Here is a 20,495-nt window from a genome sequence, read left to right as displayed (position 1 = left end):
ACAACTTAATAATGTAATGCTGATGGTCAACGAAACAGGTTTAAAGACTCTCTCAATGCAAATCTAAAAGAAATGTAGTATAAACAATGGGAACAAGCTGGCTTGTGAGTGCTCCAATTGGAGAACAGCCTTTACCGCTGGTGTCATGGACATTGAAGACGGTCGAAATCAGGACGAAAGAGAGAAATGAGCTAAGAGGAAGGCACGTTTGGGAAATCCTCACCGTGAACGACTCCCGCCAGGAAACTGTGGGAGGACATGTGGACCCAGAATTGGCTTCCACCGTCCATTATGGACTCACTATTAAGATCGTGTTCACGAAAGATAATCTTACTTGGCTACGTGTGATCACCAAGGAAGAGGATGATAGGAAGTGGGGGGCTATGGCCTTTTTTATGGACATGGACCTAATGGAAAATCCTCAGGGGAAGAGGCCTTGCATGTCCATGCTCCCCCAACGTCCAGCTGGTCCAACACTTCCACCGTCGTACTCCCCGAAAGGCGGCACCCACCTGGCAGGTGGAGGTGCACCTTGGGGAGGGGGATAGTGTCATGGGAAAGGAATCCGCTTCACCTGCTGCACAGCAGCCTGAAGGGGGAGAAGGGGGAGTGACTTCACCTGCAGCTTCAAGGACTCCAAGGAGAAAGGGCTGATGAGAACCAGCCTTCTTAAGCAGAGCTCCCAGAAGCAGCCAGAAAAAGCAGAGAATGAAGGAAATTTTTAACAATCTTTTATCACGGTATATTATTTAATCATTGGCATATCGAAAGCAACCAATTTCTTTATTGAGCTTTAACCTGTGCCAGAGATGCCCTCCTCCTCCTGTCAGGGACTGGCACATTCAGACAGCATGCGTGGCATCCCAGGAGACATGCAAGGCACTGAGCAGAATGGTTTCCTCCAGCGACTTGGAAGGACTTTACAATCCAGAAAGGCCAGACTGGAACGCAACGGAAGATGGAGTCTCACTCTCTGTCCATCAGCTTGGGTGCTGGTGATGGAGACCATTTTCTTGAAGCGAGGCCCTGTGGAGGAAGAAGGACTTGGTATCCTCCTGGCAGACGTTCCTGTTCTTTTTATGGGAGGCTTAGGCAGCAGCCACAGCGGTGCAGACAGGAGATCCTGGAAGAAAGAAGATATCTTTGAAGGAGGAGAGAACTCAGCGCTGCTTTGAGGGACATGTGAATGGGCTGCCACAGGCCATGAGAGGGGCCAAAAGAGCATCTCCGACTGCATGGCTTTAAAAGAGAATGAGGTGACTTAATGGAGGAGAGGGTTGGTCAAAGGCTACTAGTCCTGATGGAAATGCTTCAGAATAGCCATTACAGGAAGTCCCAGGTGGGCAGAGGGCTCTTGGGCTCGAATCCTGCTTGCAGCATTCTCACAGGCAACTGGGAGGACCCTGGGTAAAGAGGAGGCTGGACCAGATGGGCCAATGGCCTGATCCTGCAGGCCCTTCTTACGTGTTTCCTAAGGACCCCCTCCTCCCCCCGTCCCATTACCTCTGAGGCGAGAAGCCCTTGTCTGGGCTCCAGTCCCTCCCAGGATGCGGCGGCTCCCAGGCTGAGTCGTTCCCTCGCTGCAAAGGAAACAGAGACATCAGCAGGTGCCTGGCTTCCAGCCACGCTAGCCCCAGTCTTGGGCAGGAGGGTGGGGGACCTGAGAATGGGCATGTCTTCCTACCTGATCTTATAAGTTTCCCCAACCTGGCCTCCCCCTCCATACGAGCATCTTGGCTCCATCCCAGCTGGCCTAGATCAGAAGCAGCATCCAAAGTTTCCTCCCTCACTGAAATAACTCGAGATGTTCTTCAAATTGAGGAAACTTTGGTGGCTGCTGCTGTGCCAAACATGTTGACTTTGCACCGTCACCCCATGCCTCTTCCTTCCACCAACCGGCATCACTGGGGACTCCTCAAGCTGTTTTTTTTTATTTAAAAAGAAGAAGGGGGGAAGGACAGTGGTCAAGAACAATGGGAGTTGTAGTCAAGCAAGCCCTGTAGGAAGGCCCCAAAGGTCCCAAACCCGCCTTATCAGTATCTGCCTTTTCTCAGAAATTCACTGAGAGCATGAACACGTACGCTCAACTCGTAGGGTGTTCTCCCCCCCCCCCAGGCAAATTTCCCCGTCCTCTTACCTGCTCTTTTGGGGGAGGCTTGGGCAGCAGCCAGAGTGGTGCAGACAGGAGATCCTGCAAGAAAGAAGGGATCATTGAAGCAGGGGAGAACGGGACACTGGGCACTGCTTCTCGGGCTCAGATCCTGTTTGCTGCTTTCCCAGTGGCATCTGGGTGGCCCCTGGGAGAAGAGGAGGCTGGAGCAGGTGAGCCCTTGGCCTGATCCTGCATGCCTTTCTGGTGTGCTCGCTAAGGCCCCCCTGTCCCCTGTCCCCGTACCTCTGAGGCGAGAGGCCCTTGTCTGGGCTCTAGTCCCTCCCAGGATGCGGCGGTTCCCAGGCTGAGTCGTTCCCTCGTTGCAAAGAAAACAGAGACATCAGCAGGCGCCTGGCTCCCAGCCACGCTAGCCCCAGTCTGGGGCAGGAGGGTGGGGGACCTGGGAAGGGAGCATTTCCTCCTACCTGATCTTATAAGTATCCCCAACCTGGCCGCCCCCTCCGTATGAGCAATTTGGCTCCTTCCCAGCTGGCATAGCTCAGAAGCAGCAGCCAAAGTTTCCCTCACTGTAATAACTTGAGATGTTCTTTGAATTTGGGGAAACTTTGGCTGCTTCTTCTTTGCCAGACAGGGCCGGAAAGGAGCCATGCCCGTATTATGGAGAAGGGGCAGTGGGGAAGCATTGCGTGCCACAGAGCAACCCAGAAGCAGAGCAGGGAAAAGTGGGTCAACGGAGGCAGGGCCCTCCTGCGGTGGGGACATAGGGCCCCTGGGGGGCCAGCCCCCAAACTACAGCAGGGACAGCTTGAGTGCTGGCAAGGGAGCCTGGCCAGCTGACCCAGGGTAGGAGGGAGACAGAACAAGCACCCCTGCCATGCTGCCTATGCCCACGTCTCCACTGGCTGCCAATGATTGCTGCTCCTGCCTGGGCACATGACAGCCTGACCTCTGGCTTGGAAGGAGAGGGGCGAGGAGTTGGAGCAAGCCACGCCTGCTCCCCCACCCTCACCCCAGCCCCGTTTCACTCAGGTTGGTGCCACAACCTCCCGGCACATGTGGAGAGTGGATTCCCTATGGAATTAACATACCACGACTTCCAGCGAAGGTTTTTCAATGGCCCTGCGCCACAGCATCCGCTGGGGCCTTCCTGTCAGAGGACCTGGGAGACAGAAAGGAAGACAAAAGCAGAGGAAGTAACCATCCAGTTATTCACAACAGAAAATATCATCTGGGGACCACAGCTGAGGACCTGCCAAGCTATCAACAGCTCAAGGCAAACCAGGGAGCCAAGCCACATGCACCAATGACGGCCTTGGAGCTCCTCTTACCTTCACAGTTCCTGTTCATCATTTTTGATGGTCCAGTATCTTGCTAAGACTCTCACCATCATCTGGCAGGCATCCACGTGTCTCCAGGGATTTCGCCAGAACAAAGTAGACATTGGGGAAAGGCTCCCTCACTGCAAAGAAAACAGAAACATGAGCAGGTGCCTGGCTCACAGCCATGCTAGCCCCAGTCTAGCCCAATAATTTTCTTCTGGGCAAGGGGCTGGGGTGAGATGGGCCTGCTCCCCGCCCCCAGCCCTATTTGGCACATGTGGGGAATGGATTCCCCACGGAATTAACATACCACGATTTCCAGCGCCGGTTCCTCTATTCTTTGGCGCAACAGCAGCCGCTGTGGCCTTCCTCTCTGAGGAGCTGGGAGACAGAAAGGAAAATAAAAACAGAGGAAGTAACCATCCAGTTATTCACAAGAGAAAATATCATCTGGGGACCACAGCTGAGGACCTGCCAAGCTGTCAACAGCTGCGGACAAGTCAAGCCAGTGAGACAAGCCGCCATGCACTAGTGACACGTGACTCTAATAACAATAACAATATGTATAAGGCTTGCTTGCAAAGCGGCACTTTGTGTCATCAGCTGGCAAACAGGGGCCAGGCTGCTGGGTTGTCAGGCAGATGAATTAAGGAAAATAAAATCAGGGGGGGAGGAGGCAAAGTGTGCTGGGATGAGGCCTCCGTGGGTCAGGCCAGATGGTGCTGTTGGGGTGTGTGGTTATGCCTCCCCTTGTTGGACATCTTGCTCCCCTGCCCCTTCCTTTAGCTGCTTGATAGAATCATAGTACAGTATGATAGAGTTGGAAGGGAACCCCTACAAAAGGGGCTTTCCTCCCTAAAAAAGCTCAACAACCTGAACCCCCAAATATGGGGTAGATCACTGCCTGTTTTTAACTCTGTGAGTAGATTGCAGTCTCTAGGGAGTTGGCCACCCCTGTCCTATGGGTTTCCAGGTTATCACCTTTAGAAAACTCTGTCATAGTGGAGACTGTTGTAGAAAGAGAACAGCTGTATAGGCCTTTCAGGCTTTGAAAGCGAGTTTGAATGTTGGGGTGGAGGGCAGATGAGAGTTTGTTGAGAGCAGTGGGTTCTATAAGGGGGGCAAGGGGGGCTTCTGATTGGCTGCAGGAGCTTCCTTCACTCAATCAGAAGCCGTGTCGGACCTTCGGTTTCCAAAGTACGTTCGCAAGCCAGAGCACTCCTAATTATTTTATTTGTTGCATTTATACAGCACTCTTTCTCCCGAAGGAGGCCAGAATGACATGGGATGTGGGTCTATTCTTGGCCGTTTCCCGTAGATATGACACAGCTGAGGCGCAACTGGGAACATTGTGTGAATAAAAACCACCGACTTAAAAGTTCCAATACTTACCTGCTTCTTTAGATGTGTGTCAGCAATGCAGACCATAGTAGCTAGCTTTCTTATTCTGTTGGATTGCTGCTAGATTCTAGCCTCCTCATATATAAATGTGGCAGAGACACTTGAAGAACAAATACTGTTGCTTCCATCATGCCTCCTTGGACCCATCAACCCTTACATCCGTCCCCTATTTTGCATGCTTAAATAATTCAATAAATAAACTCAATCAACAACAACAACAACTTTAGGGCTGTGAAAAATTCACTCTGCGTGTTTTGTTCCCTTTTTGTTGGTTAATCCCATTGTAGAAGAAGAAGAGGGTAGGGCTCTTTCTCTCGCTCCCCATCCCTTTCCCCACAGAAGCAGCCTTCCGCTTTCCTTTCACTTGGCTGAATCAGGCCCCACAGGTTTAATCAGATGTGCACCCAAGGACCAAGTCTGACTATTTGTACAATCTGCACCCCATTTACTGTACGGCCCTCTAAGGAGGCCATTCCCATCCACTGTCCTGTTTTCCAAAGAGCGTTGTTGGTAGCGATGGATTTGGCTATCCATGCCAATGAGCCTTTGATAGTATGTCCACCGCTTAGGAATCCGATTCCCAACGAAAGCATAGCCGAAGGGGTGCTGCTGCCGCTATGGGGCTTGTGGCAGGGCATAGACTCTCAACTCTTCCCTTAGCACCATAGGATTGTAGAGCTCAGAGGGACCACAAGGATAATCCACCCCCTGCAATGCAGGAATCTTTCAACCAAAGTGGGGCTCGAACCCACGACTCTGAGATTAAGAGTCAGGCTCTACAGACTGAGCCATGATTGGTGGTCAGCATTTAATCTCAGCCCCTCTAGCAGTGATGAGCATAGCACCCCTTGGCCACATTTGGGGGTGTTTTTGGAAGAAGCCAGAGGCCACCATTATATACTCTTCCATATTACATATTTAAGGTTGCATGTTATCTTATGAACACAGTTATAAATCCAAGCTTCCCAATTTTAAACACAATATATGCAGAAGAAGGTCTTGGGGCTTACTGCCATAGGAAAAGATTTTACCCCTGAGATATTGGAAATATTATATATACACAAGCTATTACCCTATAATAACTTAATATTAGTAGTATTCTAGAAACTGGAGGGGTTCTGCCTCGGAACTTACAGGTTGACTCTGTGACAGACCAGAACCAAGATGTAACTGTCTGTACATCATGTTGCCCTGATCAAATCTGTTCTCATGAGAACTTTGCAACCCAGATTGGTTTCATATCAATTACAGGCTGAGGGTTTATCCTCATACTTATGCATACTTATGTAGAAGGTGTTGGGGCAAATTGATTTTTATTTACTGATACTGAGCTCTTCCTGTGGTCAGCTATAGTTCCACGCTGTCTATATAATATAGTTACTTAGAAAATGAGTCCTATTTATTTCTATAGGGCTTAAGTCCATCTAAGTGTGCTTAATCTTACGCTACTAGTACGGAACAACTATTTTTAGTTTGCTTGCAAAGCAGCACTTTGTGACATCAGTTGGCAAACAGGGCCCAGGCTGCTGGGTTTTCAGGCAGCTGAATTAAGAAAAATATAATCGGGAGGTCAAAGTGTGCTGGGACCGAGGCCCCCGTGGGTCAGGCCAGAGGGGGCTGTTGGGGTGTGTGGTTGTGCCTCCCCTGGTTCTGCATTTTGCTCCCCTGCCCGTTCCTTTGGCTGCTTGATGGTAGAATTGGAAAGGAGGCCAAGGGTCATCTTGTCCAACCCCCAGCAGGGTGGATAAAATATTGTTTCAAAAGTTGGGTGCCTCCCCTCTCTCTGCCGAGTGGTGGCAAGAGCCTAAGGGGTTCCAGGCTCTCACCTTTGGAGAACTGAGACATGGCGGAGGCTGTCGTGGCTTTAAGAAAGAGTAGAATCCTTTCCTTTCTTTTTTTTAAATCATATTTATTTATTTTCCTTTCATCAAAATACAAACATTTACAACTATACATTTTTACATTTTCCACGTCACATCTTCAACCCTCCTTTCTCAACAAAAGGGAGAAAGGTAGGGGAGGAAAAAAAGAAAAAGAAAAAAAACCACACAAAAAATAATAAAAAATAAAAAATAAAAAGGAATAGCGAATTATAATTATACAAATTAAAAGGACTTCCTGTTATCTCCGTCAGCATACTTTTTTCCTTTGTCGAATGTATATACAATCAATACTATTTCTTTTAACCCATGGTTTCACATTCCTATTGCTTTAATCCTCGTTTTTTTCCTACAAGTGACCTTTTTTTTTGTTTTGTTATTATTTTGTTTCTATTCAAACGCTATCATTGGTATTTGGTTTTTACTATATTTCATAACATATTTTTTATACCTATCCCATTTTTTCACGAATTCTTCTTTAACCTTTCCTCTCAGGCTATTCGTTAGTTGTGCCATTTCGGCAAATTCCTGGAGTTTATTTTGCCATTCTACAATTTTGGGGGCTTCTTTTTCTTTCCATTTTTTGGCAATAACAATCCGTGCTGCTGCTAACGAGTATAAAAGGATTTCTCTTGACTGTGGTGGAATATCTTTCTGAAGTGTAACACTCAAGAAAAAGATCTCTGGTCTTTTTTGGATATTCTTTCCCAAGATTTTTTGAATCTCATCATGGATTTTGTCCCAAAATTTCTTAATGATATCACATGTCCACCACATATGAAATAGGTTTCCATCATTCCCTCCACACCTCCAACAAACATTTGCAATATTTTTATACATTTTAGATAATCTAGAGCAGGCATCCCCAAACTGCGGCCCTCCAGATGTTTTGGCCTACAACTCCCATGATCCCTAGTTAACAGGACCAGTGGTCGGGGAAGATGGGAATTGTAGTCCAAAACATCTGGAGGGCCGAAGTTTGGGGATGCCTGATCTAGAGGGTGTGAGGTGCCACCTGTGATTCATCTTAAGCATATTTTCTCTTATATTATAGTTCGATGTAAACTTCATATTAAATTTCCACAGGTTTTCCCATTCCGCACTCGTAATCGGGTAACCACAGTCTTGTGCCCATTTCGTCATAGATACTGTAACCATTTCATCCATCACTTCGTGCTCTAGCAACAGCTTATACATTTTAGCTATAAGTTTTGTTTTGCCAATTAATATTTCTTTTTCAAATCTTGAGCCCTCTCTTTGAAACCCTATTTGTTTGTCTTTTTTAAATAACTCACTTAATTGATGGTAATCCAGCCATGTATTTAAATGTTCTCTTATTTCTTCGTATTTTTTAATTTTCCACTGTCCTCCTTCTTCTATTATCATCATATTGTAAGTTATCCATTTATCCTCCATATTTGATCTTTTTGGTGTTATAGCCTCCATTGGAGATAACCATCTGGGAATTTTTGGTTCAAGATATTTACAATATTTATCCCATGTTTTTAACAGTGCATTTCTAATTATGTGGTTTGTGAATTTCCTATGTACCTTCCCTTTATCATAGTAAAGGTAAGCGTGCCATCCAAACCTCGCTTCATGTCCCTCTAGATCTAATATGTCAACATTCTTTAGCAGGCACCAATCCTTTAGCCACGTTAAACAGGAGGCTTCATAATAAAGCCTGAGGTCTGGGAGGCCGAAGCCTCCTCTTTCCGGGAGGTCAATAAGTAATTTATGTTTGACCCTCGGCCTTTTGCCTTGCCAGAGAAATTTCGACAGCTCTTTCTGCCACTTATCAAACACAGTTCTCCTTCCTATAATTGGTATAGTTTGAAATAAATATAACAATTTAGGAAGGACTTTCATCTTTATGACCGCGATCCTGCCACAGAAAGATAGTTTGAGCCTACTCCAAATTTCAAGGTTTTTTTTTTATTTCTTCCCACTTCTTTGTATAATTGTCTTCAAACAGATTGATATTTTTTGGGGTCAGCGTTATCCCCAAATATTTTAATTTTGAATAGATTTTTAGCTGAGTAACCTTTTGTATTTCTTCTTTCTCCAATTGTGACATGTTTTTTGCCAAAAGTTTAGTCTTATTATAATTTAATTTAAATCCCGAAACTGTACCATATTCTTGTATTATATCCAGAACTTTTATTAGACTTTGCTTGGGATTTTCCACCGTAACAATGAGATCGTCCGCAAACGCTCTGAGTTTGTAATTTCTGGTCCCTAGCATTATGCCTTTTATTTCCTTCTCCTCCCTTATTTGTTTACATAAGACCTCTAATGTTAAGATAAATATTAAGGGGGACAGGGGACACCCCTGTCTTACCCCTTTATTTATCTCACATTCTTGAGTTGCGTTTCCATTTATTATGAGTTTGGCTTTTTGTTTTGTATAGATTGCGTTAATTCCATTTATAAATTTCTCCCCAAAATCCATTTGGTGGAGTAGGCCTTTCATAAAGTCCCACGAAACACGGTCAAAAGCTTTTTCGGCGTCAACCGCCAAGAATATGGCAGATTTATTTATTTTTATATCCAAATATTCTAGCAAGTTTACAATATTTCTGGTGTTATTTGAAATACGCCTACCTGGAAGGAACCCTGCCTGGTTTTCGTGGATGACATCACAGAGAACTTTTTTTGCTCTTTGTGCCAAATTATGCATATAACTTATAATCATTGTTAAGGAGCGCAATCGGTCTATAATTTGTTACCTCTTGTTGATCCGTTCCCTGCTTGGGTATTAGAGTTATGAAACTCTCCTTCCACGAATTTGGCATCGTCCCTTCCTTCATTATGGTATTCATGATGTCTTTCAATGGCTCCATTAAAATATCCTCAAAAGTCTTATAATAGGTGGCCGGGAACCCGTCCGGCCCTGGTGTTTTTCCGGTTTTTGCTTCCTTAATTGCGTTTTGAATTTCAAAAGCTGTTATTGGTGCCTCTAAAATTTCTTTATGTTTTTTGAGAATTTTGGGGGGACTATGCTTTTCCAAATATTTTTTGATATTTTGTGTTGATTCTCCTTCCTTTTTATACAAATTACTGAAAAATTCTAAAAAAAGATTTTCAATTTCCTTTGGGTCAGTTACAACTTTTTCCTCTACTTTAATTTTATTAATAATTCTTTCAGCCTCCCTTTTTTTAAGCTGCCAAGCTAAAAGTTTCCCTGGTTTGTTGGCAGATTCAAAAAAATGTTTGCTTCATTAATTTCATTTTATTCTCAATTTCCTCGCTTATTAACATTGAGTACTGAGATTGAAGTATTTTTAGATTTCTTTTTAACTCCTCACTCTCAGTTTTTTTATATATTTCTCTCTCTTGCTTCCTAATTTCTTCTAGTATTTCCTGCTTTTTCTTTTCCTTTTGTCTATTCTGGATTGTATTTTGTTGTATAAAGAAGCCCCGGAGGACAGCTTTGCTGGAATCCCATACTATTTTTTGATCTGTTCCTTTATTTAAATTTAATTCAAAGTATTCCTTCAATGTCCTCTTGGCTTTCTCCAGAATTTTCTCATTTTTTAGCAAACTTTCATTTAATCTCCATCTTATTGTTCTCTTTCCTCCTCCCTTTAGTCCTTACATATACTGCGTTGTGATCGGAAATAGTCTTGGGTAAAATTTCAACCTCAGATACTTTAAGTGACAGTTCTTTAGTTGTCCATATAGCATCGATTCTTCCGGCCGATTTGTTTGGATATGAATAATAAGTATAATCTCTTTCAAATGGATTTCTGAGTCTCCAAATGTCTTCCAAATTTAGCAGCTCGATTAATTGAAAAAAGGTTTTTGGAAGCTTTGACTGTTTATTTCTTGCGACTTTTTTAGATCTATCCAATTCAGGTGCAACTACCCCATTTTGATCTCCTAATAATATGATTTTTTTCTCCGATTATATCCCCCAAATTTTGTTCCAGACTTTGAAAAAATTCACTTTTTTTACATTGGGCGCATACATACCTATTACTATTATCTTTTCTCCATTTACGGTTATTTGGATAACTACAACACGACCTTGTGTATCTTTATATATTAATTTCGGTTCCAAGGTAGGTTTTGCATAGATTACTGCTCCATTTTGTTTTGTTTTGCCTGATGACACAAATTCACATCCTAGCCTTTTGTTTGATAAAATTCGAGTATGTTGTTCAGCAATGTGTGTTTCCTGCAAACAGATTAAATCGTATTTCTGTTTTTTGAGAATATGTTCAACTTCGTTTCTTTTGCATTTCTCATTCAGTCCATTAACATTCCAAGATATTGCTTTTAAGTCCATTTGGGACTTTTATTTATTTGTAAACTTTAATACAGTTTAATTCCTTCTATTGAATTTATATTTTATTTATTTATTTATTTATTTTTTTAAAAAGAACCAAAAGAGGGCAGTAAGTGATTCTGCACTTTCCTCTTTCTATTCAGCTTTTCCAACTTTCAACTCTCTTCCTCCAATTGTTGGGATTCCTTCTCTTCTCCCCCCCCCTCCCCTGTCAGACCTACAGGACCAAGTTCCTCCTTATACTTCCTCCAAAACTTGTCCATGTCTCCCACTGTTTTGTACTTTCTTCTTTTCCCCTTATAAAAAAAAGGATATTCCTTCCGGAAATTCCCATCTGTGTCCAATGGATTTTCTTTGTAACGCCTCTACATATGGTTTAAAATTTTCCCTCTTTTTCAATATCCTTGGCGGGATAACCTTATGTATGATGATATTCGACTCCTGAATTCTTAACTTATTCTTGCTACTGTTTTGCAAAATTCTGTCTCTCATTTCTAAGTTTCCAAAGGTAACTAAACAGTCACCCGGCAAGTTGTTTAGTCTGGCAAAACTAGATTTGACCCTAAATACCCTTTCTATGCTCTTTTTCATTTCCTCCTCTTCGATTCCCAGCCATTTGGCCAATTCTATTGTGATTTTCTGATCAGTTGGTTGAGAGCGGTGGGTTCAGGGGGGGGAGGCATGGCTTCCAGTTGGCTGCAGGGGCTTCCTGCACTCAATCGGAAGCCACGTCGGACAGTCGGCTTCCAAAGAACGTTCGCAAGCCGGAACACTCACTTCCGGGGTTGCGGTGTTTGGGAGCCAAAACATTCGAGTTGCAAGGCTTTCGAGATCCAAGCTACGACTGTATGTTATTTTAAAGTTTTTTTGTAAAAAATGCTTTCAGTTTTAGGTTTGTCTTTGCTGAATGTAATTGTCCTAAATAAATGCTGTGAGCTATCTTGAGCAGTTGTGGAAAAATGAGAAGTATTTTAAATAAACAAATTGCTGTGAAGTTAAGCCATCAGAAGGATCAGCAGTCAAAAGTATTAATTCATCATGAACTGCTTGTACTCAGATCAAATGACTCTGCAATACTCCCAAATTGTTGTCAGGATAACACTTGCTAGGCTGAGCCTTCAAATCTGCTTACATGTTGCAGTGCTAAACACATTGGCAATGAAATGTATTTTTAAAAAATTACATACAGTGGTACCTGTGTTCTCAAACTTAATCCGTTCCAGAAGTCTGTTCCAAAACCAAAGCGTTCCAAAACCAAGGTGCACTTTCCCATAGAAAGTAATGCAATACAGATTAATCCGTTCCAGACATTTAAAAACAACCCCTAAGGCTCTAATACTTTGGCCACCTCATGAGAAGAGAAGACTCCCTGGAAAAGACCCTGATGTTGGGAAATATTGAGGGCACAAGGAGAAGGGGGTGACAGAGGACGAGATGGTTGGACAGTGTTCTCGAAGCTACGAACATGAGTTTGACCAAACTGCGGGAGGCAGTGGAAGACAGGAGTGCCTGGCGTGCTCTGGTCCATGGGGTCACGAAGAGTCGGAACGACTAAACGACTAAACAACAACAAAACAGAAACCTAACATGAATTTTATTATATAACGAGACCATTGATCCATGAAAGCAATAATCAATGTACTGTACTATAAAATAAAAAAAACAGTATTGTAGATGATAAAAATGAAATCTAAAAATTCTTCTTACCTCCAGTGATGATAGTCATTGTTTGGATGGGGGTCTTTTATCCATTTTTGCAGTCACACAATCATTCAATCCATCAATCCATGAATCAGTAGCTGAACTGGGATCCACACAGTCACAAAAACAAATGAACTGAAAAACCCTCAAAACCAAAACCGCAAAATAAATAACAAAAACAAAAGCACCAAATATAAGCTCCAAATATCACCTCAGAACACTGCAATCAGAAACGGAAGGCTTGAATTATAATGGGGGGAGGGGGCTCACATGAGCAGCGCAACAGGAAACACAGGGGGACTCAAAACAGAGCATGTTCGTCTTCCGATAAAAGTTTGAAAAAACCGGAACACCTACTTCCAGTTTTGCAGCATTCGGGTTTCAAGTTATTTGGGAACTAAGGTGTTTGAAAACTGAGGTACCACTTTATCAAAAAAAAAACTCCCAATAATGTGCCCACCTTCTCCTACCACCTGGAACTAAGGACCTGGGTTTTCAGATCAGAGGAAATGACTTCAGGTCTGGTTTTCACTTCTGCTCCTTTCCTTTTTTTCCTGTTGAAAACAGCATCTTCAGGTATTCCAGTTGCTGATTGTGGTCCTACCTTGTCTTTTCCCCCCACCTTTAGCACACATATTCTCAGCGGAGGAACCAGCTTTATGAGTCAGGGTTATGAGCCAATTCATTGGAAAACCGACTAAGAGTTTGTTTTTAAACAAAAATCTCTGCTTTGAATGTAGTAATAAGCAGAGATGTCTGAAAGTGAAACAAAACTCAACCGTTCTCCCAGCGCTGAGGCTCATCCACATGGAGACTAATCCTGTGCACAAGATTTATGTTGTCTGCTTGATGTTGCTTTTGTGATGTTCTATTACGTTATCGTTAATGTTATTTATTGCATGTAAGCCAATTTGCGATTAATGCAGATGAAAAGCAGCATAGAAATATAATTTCTTGTGCTACAAAACAAACAAATAAAGGGGGGAGGGGATCACATCTATCGCCTCCACTGCTTGAGTGACACCGCTTCAGTTATCGTGCTTGAGTTTCACTGAGTTGCTGGGTCATGTGAATAGGCCTAGGATCCTGCCTCAATCCCACCCTGTTTCAGGGCTTTTGCCAGTTAAGACCAGCCAAACTCAGCTCAGCTGTCTAGGTTCTGGCTAAGTCAGGCTGAGGGAGATACTCCAGATTCTCTCCTGCTGAGCTGAGGATAAGGGAGTTAAGCCTGTGTAGTCCGGCTGCTCCAAGAACCTCCTAGCTCAAGCTAGAGATACAGTGGGTCCAGTGCTCATTCCAGTGGATCTTGCTATAGAAGGAGCAGAAGAAACTCCTTTAAGGAGTCTCAAAGCAGCTCACAATCTCCTTTCCCTCCCTCCCCCACAACAAACACTCTGTGAGGTGAGTGAGGCCGAGAGGCTTCAGAGAAGTGTGACTGGCCCAAGGTCACCCAGCAGCTGCATCTGGAGGAGCAGGGAAGCGAACCCAGTTCTCCAGATTCCGAGTCCCCCTCTCTTAAACACTACACCACGCTGGCTATAGGATTGCTCCTTTGGTCATAGAAATGCTTTTAGTATGTGAAGGTAGCAATTGTGAGTCACAATAATAGAAAAAAGTACAAGCTGGCTTCAGTGGGGCAGAACTAACCACCTAGAATGCATTTGGAAAATATATGTGAAGAAGATGCCCAACCGTTGCTGATGGCTAGTGTGCCCTGGTGCCCATGCAGAGCAGCAATAAGTCAACAGATCCTGGAACAGATTTTTCTGTACTTTCTTCCTGCTCCTGGTTGTCAAGCTTTTAAAGTTCTAAATGAGTGATGGGAAGCAGTCTCTCTTCAGGGTGAGGCCCTCTATCCCTGCAGGATGCAACTTAGTGGGTCATCACAGCCCCTCAGATGTAAGCCATTCACACCATTCACACCATTTGTATTAGAATCGAAGAATTGTAGAGTTCGAAGGGACCCTGGGGTCATCTAGTCCAACCCCCAGAATTGCAGGACTCTTTTGCCCAACGTGGGGCTCGTGCATTGCAGAGGGTTGGACTAGATGATCCTTGTGGTCCCTTCCAGCTCTACAATTCTTTGATCCCTTCTATGCCCATATACTCTGAGACTAAAGGTTTTGTTGTACCCGGTTCTTTCCAGTCCGATTTTCCCCATGTGGTTCTAACCAGGTCTAGAGGGGACTCCCTTATTTCACTCCCAGACTCCTTTCAAAAGTTGTTCCAATGATCCTTTGAAATCTCTCTCCTTATTTGGATTTAATTTGGGAGGTTTTCTCACTCCGGGGACAGTCTTAGAGGCTGTGTGCTGATGAGGTGGTCTCTCCCTCTAATGCCACAAGCTCATTTCCCAAATTGCGACAGCCTGAACCCTTCAGAGCTTGTGTTGCCCCAGTGGGGAGCTCAGGTTTTGGTTTTGTTTCATTTGGTTGCATTTATAGGAAAATCTTACTCATTGTTTTTAAAAGATGGCATGTCAAGTCATCAAGAACAAGGAAAGAAAGATTAAACAGCAAGTACCTGGATTATATATGGCAAAGAACAAGAACGTTCCATCTAAAATATCCCTTTTCTATAGACTTTATAATGTCTACAGTTCTACAGTGGCAGACATGAGACCGTAATTGCCCTGAATAGAGATATTTCCCCACTTTTTTTAAAAAAAAATACCCAATGAGAGGACATTTTTACTGACAGTAAACACAGAACAAAGGGAATATATTTAAGCATTTAATGTACCTTTTTTCATCAAGGTAGGTGAGAGATTGTGTGTACAACTACTGTTTAACATGGTTTACTTGAAGCCACAGGGACACAGGTAAGAAACATTTTCATGAGAAGGAAGGAGTATGTGCACATAATACACCAAGTTTGTGTTCAACCAAACGATGAGGACTTCCCATTACTTCACTCTGTGCCGGGTCGTTCAGAATATCCTCAAAACCGGAATATTTCTCTGAGGCAGAAGATTCATCTTATCTTGACTTTACAACAACAACAATATTAACCGATATATCCAAAGGATGAACAGGGAAATGTTTTTTCTTCTATTTATCACATCTCAGCTTTCAAATGCTTCAGCAGCTGAAACATCAGAATCTGGAATCTTCAGCTGAGATCCAAAGGCTCTGAAATTCATCTCTTCCTCCGCCAACCGGCATCACTGGGACTCCTCAGTCTGTTTTTTTATTTAAAAAGAAGAAGGGGGGAAGGAGAGTGGTCAAGGACAATGGGAGTTGTAGTCAAGCAAGCCCTGTAGGAAGGCCCCAAAGGTCCCAAACCCGCCTTTCTCAGAAATTCACTGAGAGCATGAACACGTACGCTCAACTCGTAGGGTGTTCTCCCCTCCCCAGGCAAAATTCCCCTTCCTCTTACCAGCTCTCCTTGGGGGAGGCTTGGGCAGCATCCACAGCGGTGCCGACGGGAAATCCTGCAAGAAAGAAGGGATCATTGAAGCAGGGGAGAACGGGGCGCTAGGCACTGCTTCTTGGGCTCAGATCCTGTTTGCTGCTTTCCCAGTGGCATCTGGGTGGCCCCTGGGAGAAGAGGAGGCTGGACCAGGTGAGCCCTTGGCCTGATCCTGCATGCCCTTCTGGTGTGTTCCCTAAGCCCCCCCCTCCTCCCCCCTGTCCCCGTACCTCACAGGCGAGAGGCCGTTGTCTGGGCTCCAGTCCCTCCCGGAATGCGGCGGCTCCCCGGCTGAATTTTCCCCTCGCTGCAAAAGAAACGGAGACATCAGCCGGCGCCTAGCTCCCAGCCACGCTAGTCCCAGTCTGGGGCAGGAGGGTGGGGGACAAGGGAAGGGCATGTCCTCCTACCTGATCTTATTAATGCTCCCAACTTGGCCTCCGTACGGGCATCTTCCAGCCGGCCTAGCACAGAAGCAGCAGTCAAAGTTTCCTCCCTCTCTGATGTTTTAATGGGAGGAAACTTTGGCTGCTGCTTCTGCGCCAAGCCGGGCCGGGAAGGAGCCATGCCCGTACGGAGAATGGGCAGTGGGGCAGCACTGCGAGGGATCGCAGCCGGGAGCCGCCGGCATGTTTTCTGCTTCTTCATCCCGGGAGCAAGATCTGGAGCCTCATCCCTGGAGGCGTGGCCCTGTGGAGGAAGAAGGACATCATATGAGGAATGGGGGCACATTCAGCTATCTTAGCCACACCAAAGATTGAAAGGCTTCTCTCTCCTGGCAATCCTGTAGTGGAAGCCAAGGACAACCAGATGCCCCACAAGAGCATCTTGGATGAGGGGGCTTTCAATGAGGGTAAGAAAATTGCATGGTGCAGAGGGAGGAATGCTTCTGAAAAGCACTTCCTGGAAGCCTCAGGTGGGGAGAGTGTTCCTAGGACTCCACAAGGACCCTTCGTTCCCTCTGCCCCAGTACCTGATGTTCGCCACGTCTCTCCAGGGATTCCGCCAGAACGAAGTATACAATGGGGAAAGGCTCCCTCACTGCAAATAAAACAGAAACATGGCACATGAGGGTGGGGGGGACACGGGAAGGAAGCATTCCTATAATGTAGGGCACTCGATTGGCCTTTCCACTTACCTGAAGTGGGAGCCTTTCCCCCCTTGTTCTGGCCGGCCTCTCGCCTAAGGAAGAAAGAAGCTCAGTTAGTCTGATAGGTTGGAGGAGTTCCAGATAAATATATAGATAAAAACATCTATCTCTTCTCTTCTAAGGGCCATTATGGTAACTGAGTAATTAGGGGGAAAGATGGGCTAAGAAGGCAAGGAGGGCCACTTCTCCCCCAGATCCAGTTCGAGACACAATGTCTGCCTTAGTCTGAAGGAAGGAAGGACCCTAGGGGGTGGAGGCAATAATTGATATTTTTATTTATAGACATTTTTATGGACATGATTTTAGCCGATTTTGTGTTCGTGCCCCTCACCGGCGCCCCTGGCGGGGGCCCACCTCACCACCCCCTAACTACAGCCCTTCCGTACGACCCTACAATTTGGCACCCCTCCCCCTTGTTTGTCTGCAATGCTTGGGCCCCCTCTGCCATGTGGTACCCAGTATACAGGTAGGATGATTGGGAAAACTTCGCCTGCCACACAAGGTCCCAGCATACCTGCGCACTGTGAGGTTCCCCCTGGCACCGCTGGGCTGCTGCTCGGCCGCCGGAGCAGAGCCTCCCAAACCACGGCCCTGCGAAGGAAGAAGGACATTCTACTCTCTAGGGGACAGGGGTCCTGTGGGCCGCCCCTAATAATTCTCTTCTGGAGAACATCAGCCTCAATATTTCTCCCCCCACCCACCTGTCTTCCTTCCCAGCTCCCTCCCTTCCTCACTCTGCTGCCTCCCCCCAGCCCCACTTCTCCTTCTCCTGTGTGGCACAGAGCAGCCCGGCTGCAACCAGTGCACTCCTGCGGTGGACACATAGGGCCCCCCGGGGGAAGCCCCAAACTTCTGTGGGGACAGCCTGAGCCCTAGCAAGTGTGTCTGGCCAGCTGATCCAGGGAAGGAGGGAGGCAGATCAAGCACCCCTGCCATGGTGCCCAAGCCCACGCCACCACTGGCTGCCATCTCTCAATGCACCTGCCGGGGAACAGAATAGCCCGTCCCCTTTTTTGGAAGCAGGGGGGTGAGGGGCTGGGGGGAGACATGCCTGCTCCCAGCCCAGCCCAGCCCCGGTTCACACAGGTTGCTCCCACGACCTCCCGGCACATGTGGAGAATGAATTCCCCATGGAAGAAACATACCACAACTTCAAGATCTTTGGACATCTGCGCCCGACGGCACAACAGCCTTTCAGGAGCTGGGAGACAGAAAGGAAAATGCAAACAGAGGAAGAGGTTACAGATGGGAAATGCCAGGGAATCCCAAAGTCTAAACTCAGAGACCCTGGCTTAAGTCTCTCCCAGACTCTCCGATGGGCCACCACCCCTTTGGGCATGTTTCTGTCTCTCTCCCAGGTGAGGCCCTGGCTTGGAAAGAAATCTGAGCCTGCACTTTCCCCCTGGCTTCCAATCTGCCCTTCAATACTCCAAATCTACCATTCATTAATCTCTAGGGTTTAGGGGTGTCCCCCGCAAATGCATAATAATTTTTCCCTATATAGATTTTACAGCTACTGTTCCTATGAATTATTATTATTATTATTATTATTATTATTATTATTATTATTCCTTTATGTATATGCCGCTCATCTCCTCTGGGCCTCGGAGCTCCTCTTACCTTTGCAGACACTATCCATGATGAGTCTCTCACCGTCATCTGACAGGCATCCCTCTTGCAGGGCAATATAAGGCTTGCTTGCAAAGTGGCACTTTGTGACATCAGCTGGCAAACAGGGGCCAGGCTGCTGGGTTGTCAGGCAGATGGATTAAGAAAAATAAAATCAGGGGTTCAAAATGTGCTGGGATGAGGCCACCATGGGTCAGGCAAGAGGGTGCTGTTGGCATGTGTGGTTATTCCTCCCCTGGTTCTGCATATTGCTCCCCTGCACATTCCTTTAGCTGCCTGATAGAATCATAGCATGGTAGAGTTGGAAGGGATCCCAAGGGTCATCTAGTGATTCTAGTCCATCCCACGCAATGCCAGGATCCTGCCCACTGCCAGCCCTAGCTGGGCTCCAAACTCTGACCATCTTCTTACCAGCCAGATTCACTGACCCCTTGCAATTCTGCATGGGGTGGAGAAAGGGGAGAGAGAAAGGTTTTGCTCTCTGTCTCTCAGGACATGGATATGAGAGCCACGCCATGCAGCCCGGCCAATATCTCAAGAGGAGGGAGGAAGATTGCTTTCTTCTGCTCCAGAGACCCGCGGGACCTGAAGCCATGGATTTATGTTACAAGAAAGGAAATTCCAACACTTGGAGGTTTTTAAGCAGAGGTTGGATGACTATCTGCCATGAATGCTTTAGCTGTGATTCCTGCATTGCAGGGGGTTGGACTAGATGACCCTCGGGAAACCTCCCAACTCTACAATTCTATAATCCTATTATTTAAAGTGCATCCAATAAGCATTTAAAGCACATGACGTCCCCCAAATGATCCTGGGCATTGTAGCTTCCGTCTCAAAGACATACAATTCCCAGAAGCCCTGACAAACTACAACTCCCAGAATTCTTTGGGGAAATACACCCGCACCCACTTATCCCAGCCCCCTTCCAGATCCCCCCCCCCATCTCTGTTCACACCACAGGGCAAGGGGGAAGGACTTCTCTTGCATTTCCAGTTAGTCTCTCCGGGCCCTTGAATTTTTTCTTAACTGCCCTTGCAACTTGCATTTCTCCCTTCAAAACCCAAATAATCCCAAATCCTACCATTTATCAATTTCCAGGGTTTAGTGGGTATTCCCCCCAAAATCTATATTTTAAAAAATGTGTAATTGGGTAATTGAAGTGATGATATTAGAATTCCCAATGGAATGTCAGGCAGAGAGGGAGGGGGAAAGAGAGAGAGAGGAATTCTGGTGGAGACAGAAGATTGACAGAGGCTTGGAAGGGGAGTTTGAATGTTGGTGGGAGAGGCAGTTGAGAGTCAGTTGAGAGAGTGGTGGGTTCTAGAAGGGGGCATCTGAAGCTGGGCAGGTCTGCTATTCAGCTTAGGATCAATAGTCCAGTCACCATCGCCTGGGGCATGTGCCCATTCCATGACAAGAGAAGAGGGGCTCTGCCAGCTGCCCGGGAACAGAATTCCCTCGGTTTAGGAGGGCCACGGAGCTAAGGCTTGGCTCCTACTGCTAAGGCCCAGATGCCTCACACCACCCTCTCCAAACACCTGGAAAACAGCTTTACAGACCTGGGCTATACCTGATCATCGTCTTCCCAAACAACTTAATA

The 20,495-nt window shown here is 45.7% G+C and overlaps 1 protein-coding gene and 1 long non-coding RNA gene across 2 annotated transcripts; both read right to left on the bottom strand.

Moving 5' to 3' along the window:
* Positions 1–742: 742 nt before the first annotated feature.
* Positions 743–6,678, bottom strand: LOC132593091 (uncharacterized). The gene is made up of 6 exons (XM_060282070.1): positions 6,660–6,678; positions 3,498–3,572; positions 3,202–3,272; positions 2,138–2,261; positions 1,504–1,580; positions 743–1,123 (listed from the first exon to the last, which is right to left on the bottom strand). The coding sequence occupies exons 1-6, from the start codon at positions 6,676–6,678 to the stop codon at positions 827–829; spliced, it is 663 nt and encodes a 220-aa protein (XP_060138053.1). The 3' UTR covers positions 743–826.
* Positions 6,679–15,670: 8,992 nt separating this feature from the next.
* Positions 15,671–16,412, bottom strand: LOC132593030 (uncharacterized). Its single transcript, XR_009558448.1, has 3 exons — positions 16,347–16,412; positions 16,084–16,138; positions 15,671–15,886 (listed from the first exon to the last, which is right to left on the bottom strand). It is a non-coding gene; the product is annotated as an uncharacterized LOC132593030 (long non-coding RNA).
* Positions 16,413–20,495: the final 4,083 nt, after the last annotated feature.

Source organism: Zootoca vivipara, chromosome 13 (genome assembly GCF_963506605.1).
Source record: "Zootoca vivipara chromosome 13, rZooViv1.1, whole genome shotgun sequence".
NCBI lineage: Eukaryota > Metazoa > Chordata > Lepidosauria > Squamata > Lacertidae > Zootoca > Zootoca vivipara.
Note: the sequence above shows the minus strand (reverse complement) of the source record. Positions and strands in the feature narration are given on the sequence as shown.

Bases quoted from the DNA above. Each gene is read 5' to 3' on its own strand.
- LOC132593091 (XM_060282070.1), bottom strand. The intron at 3,273-3,497 runs GTGAGAGTCTTA...TCTGTCTCCCAG, and splicing joins TGGATGCCTGCCAGATGATG to GTCCTCTGACAGGAAGGCCC. The intron at 2,262-3,201 runs GTATGTTAATTC...AGCAGCAAACAG, and splicing joins AACCTTCGCTGGAAGTCGTG to GATCTGAGCCCGAGAAGCAG.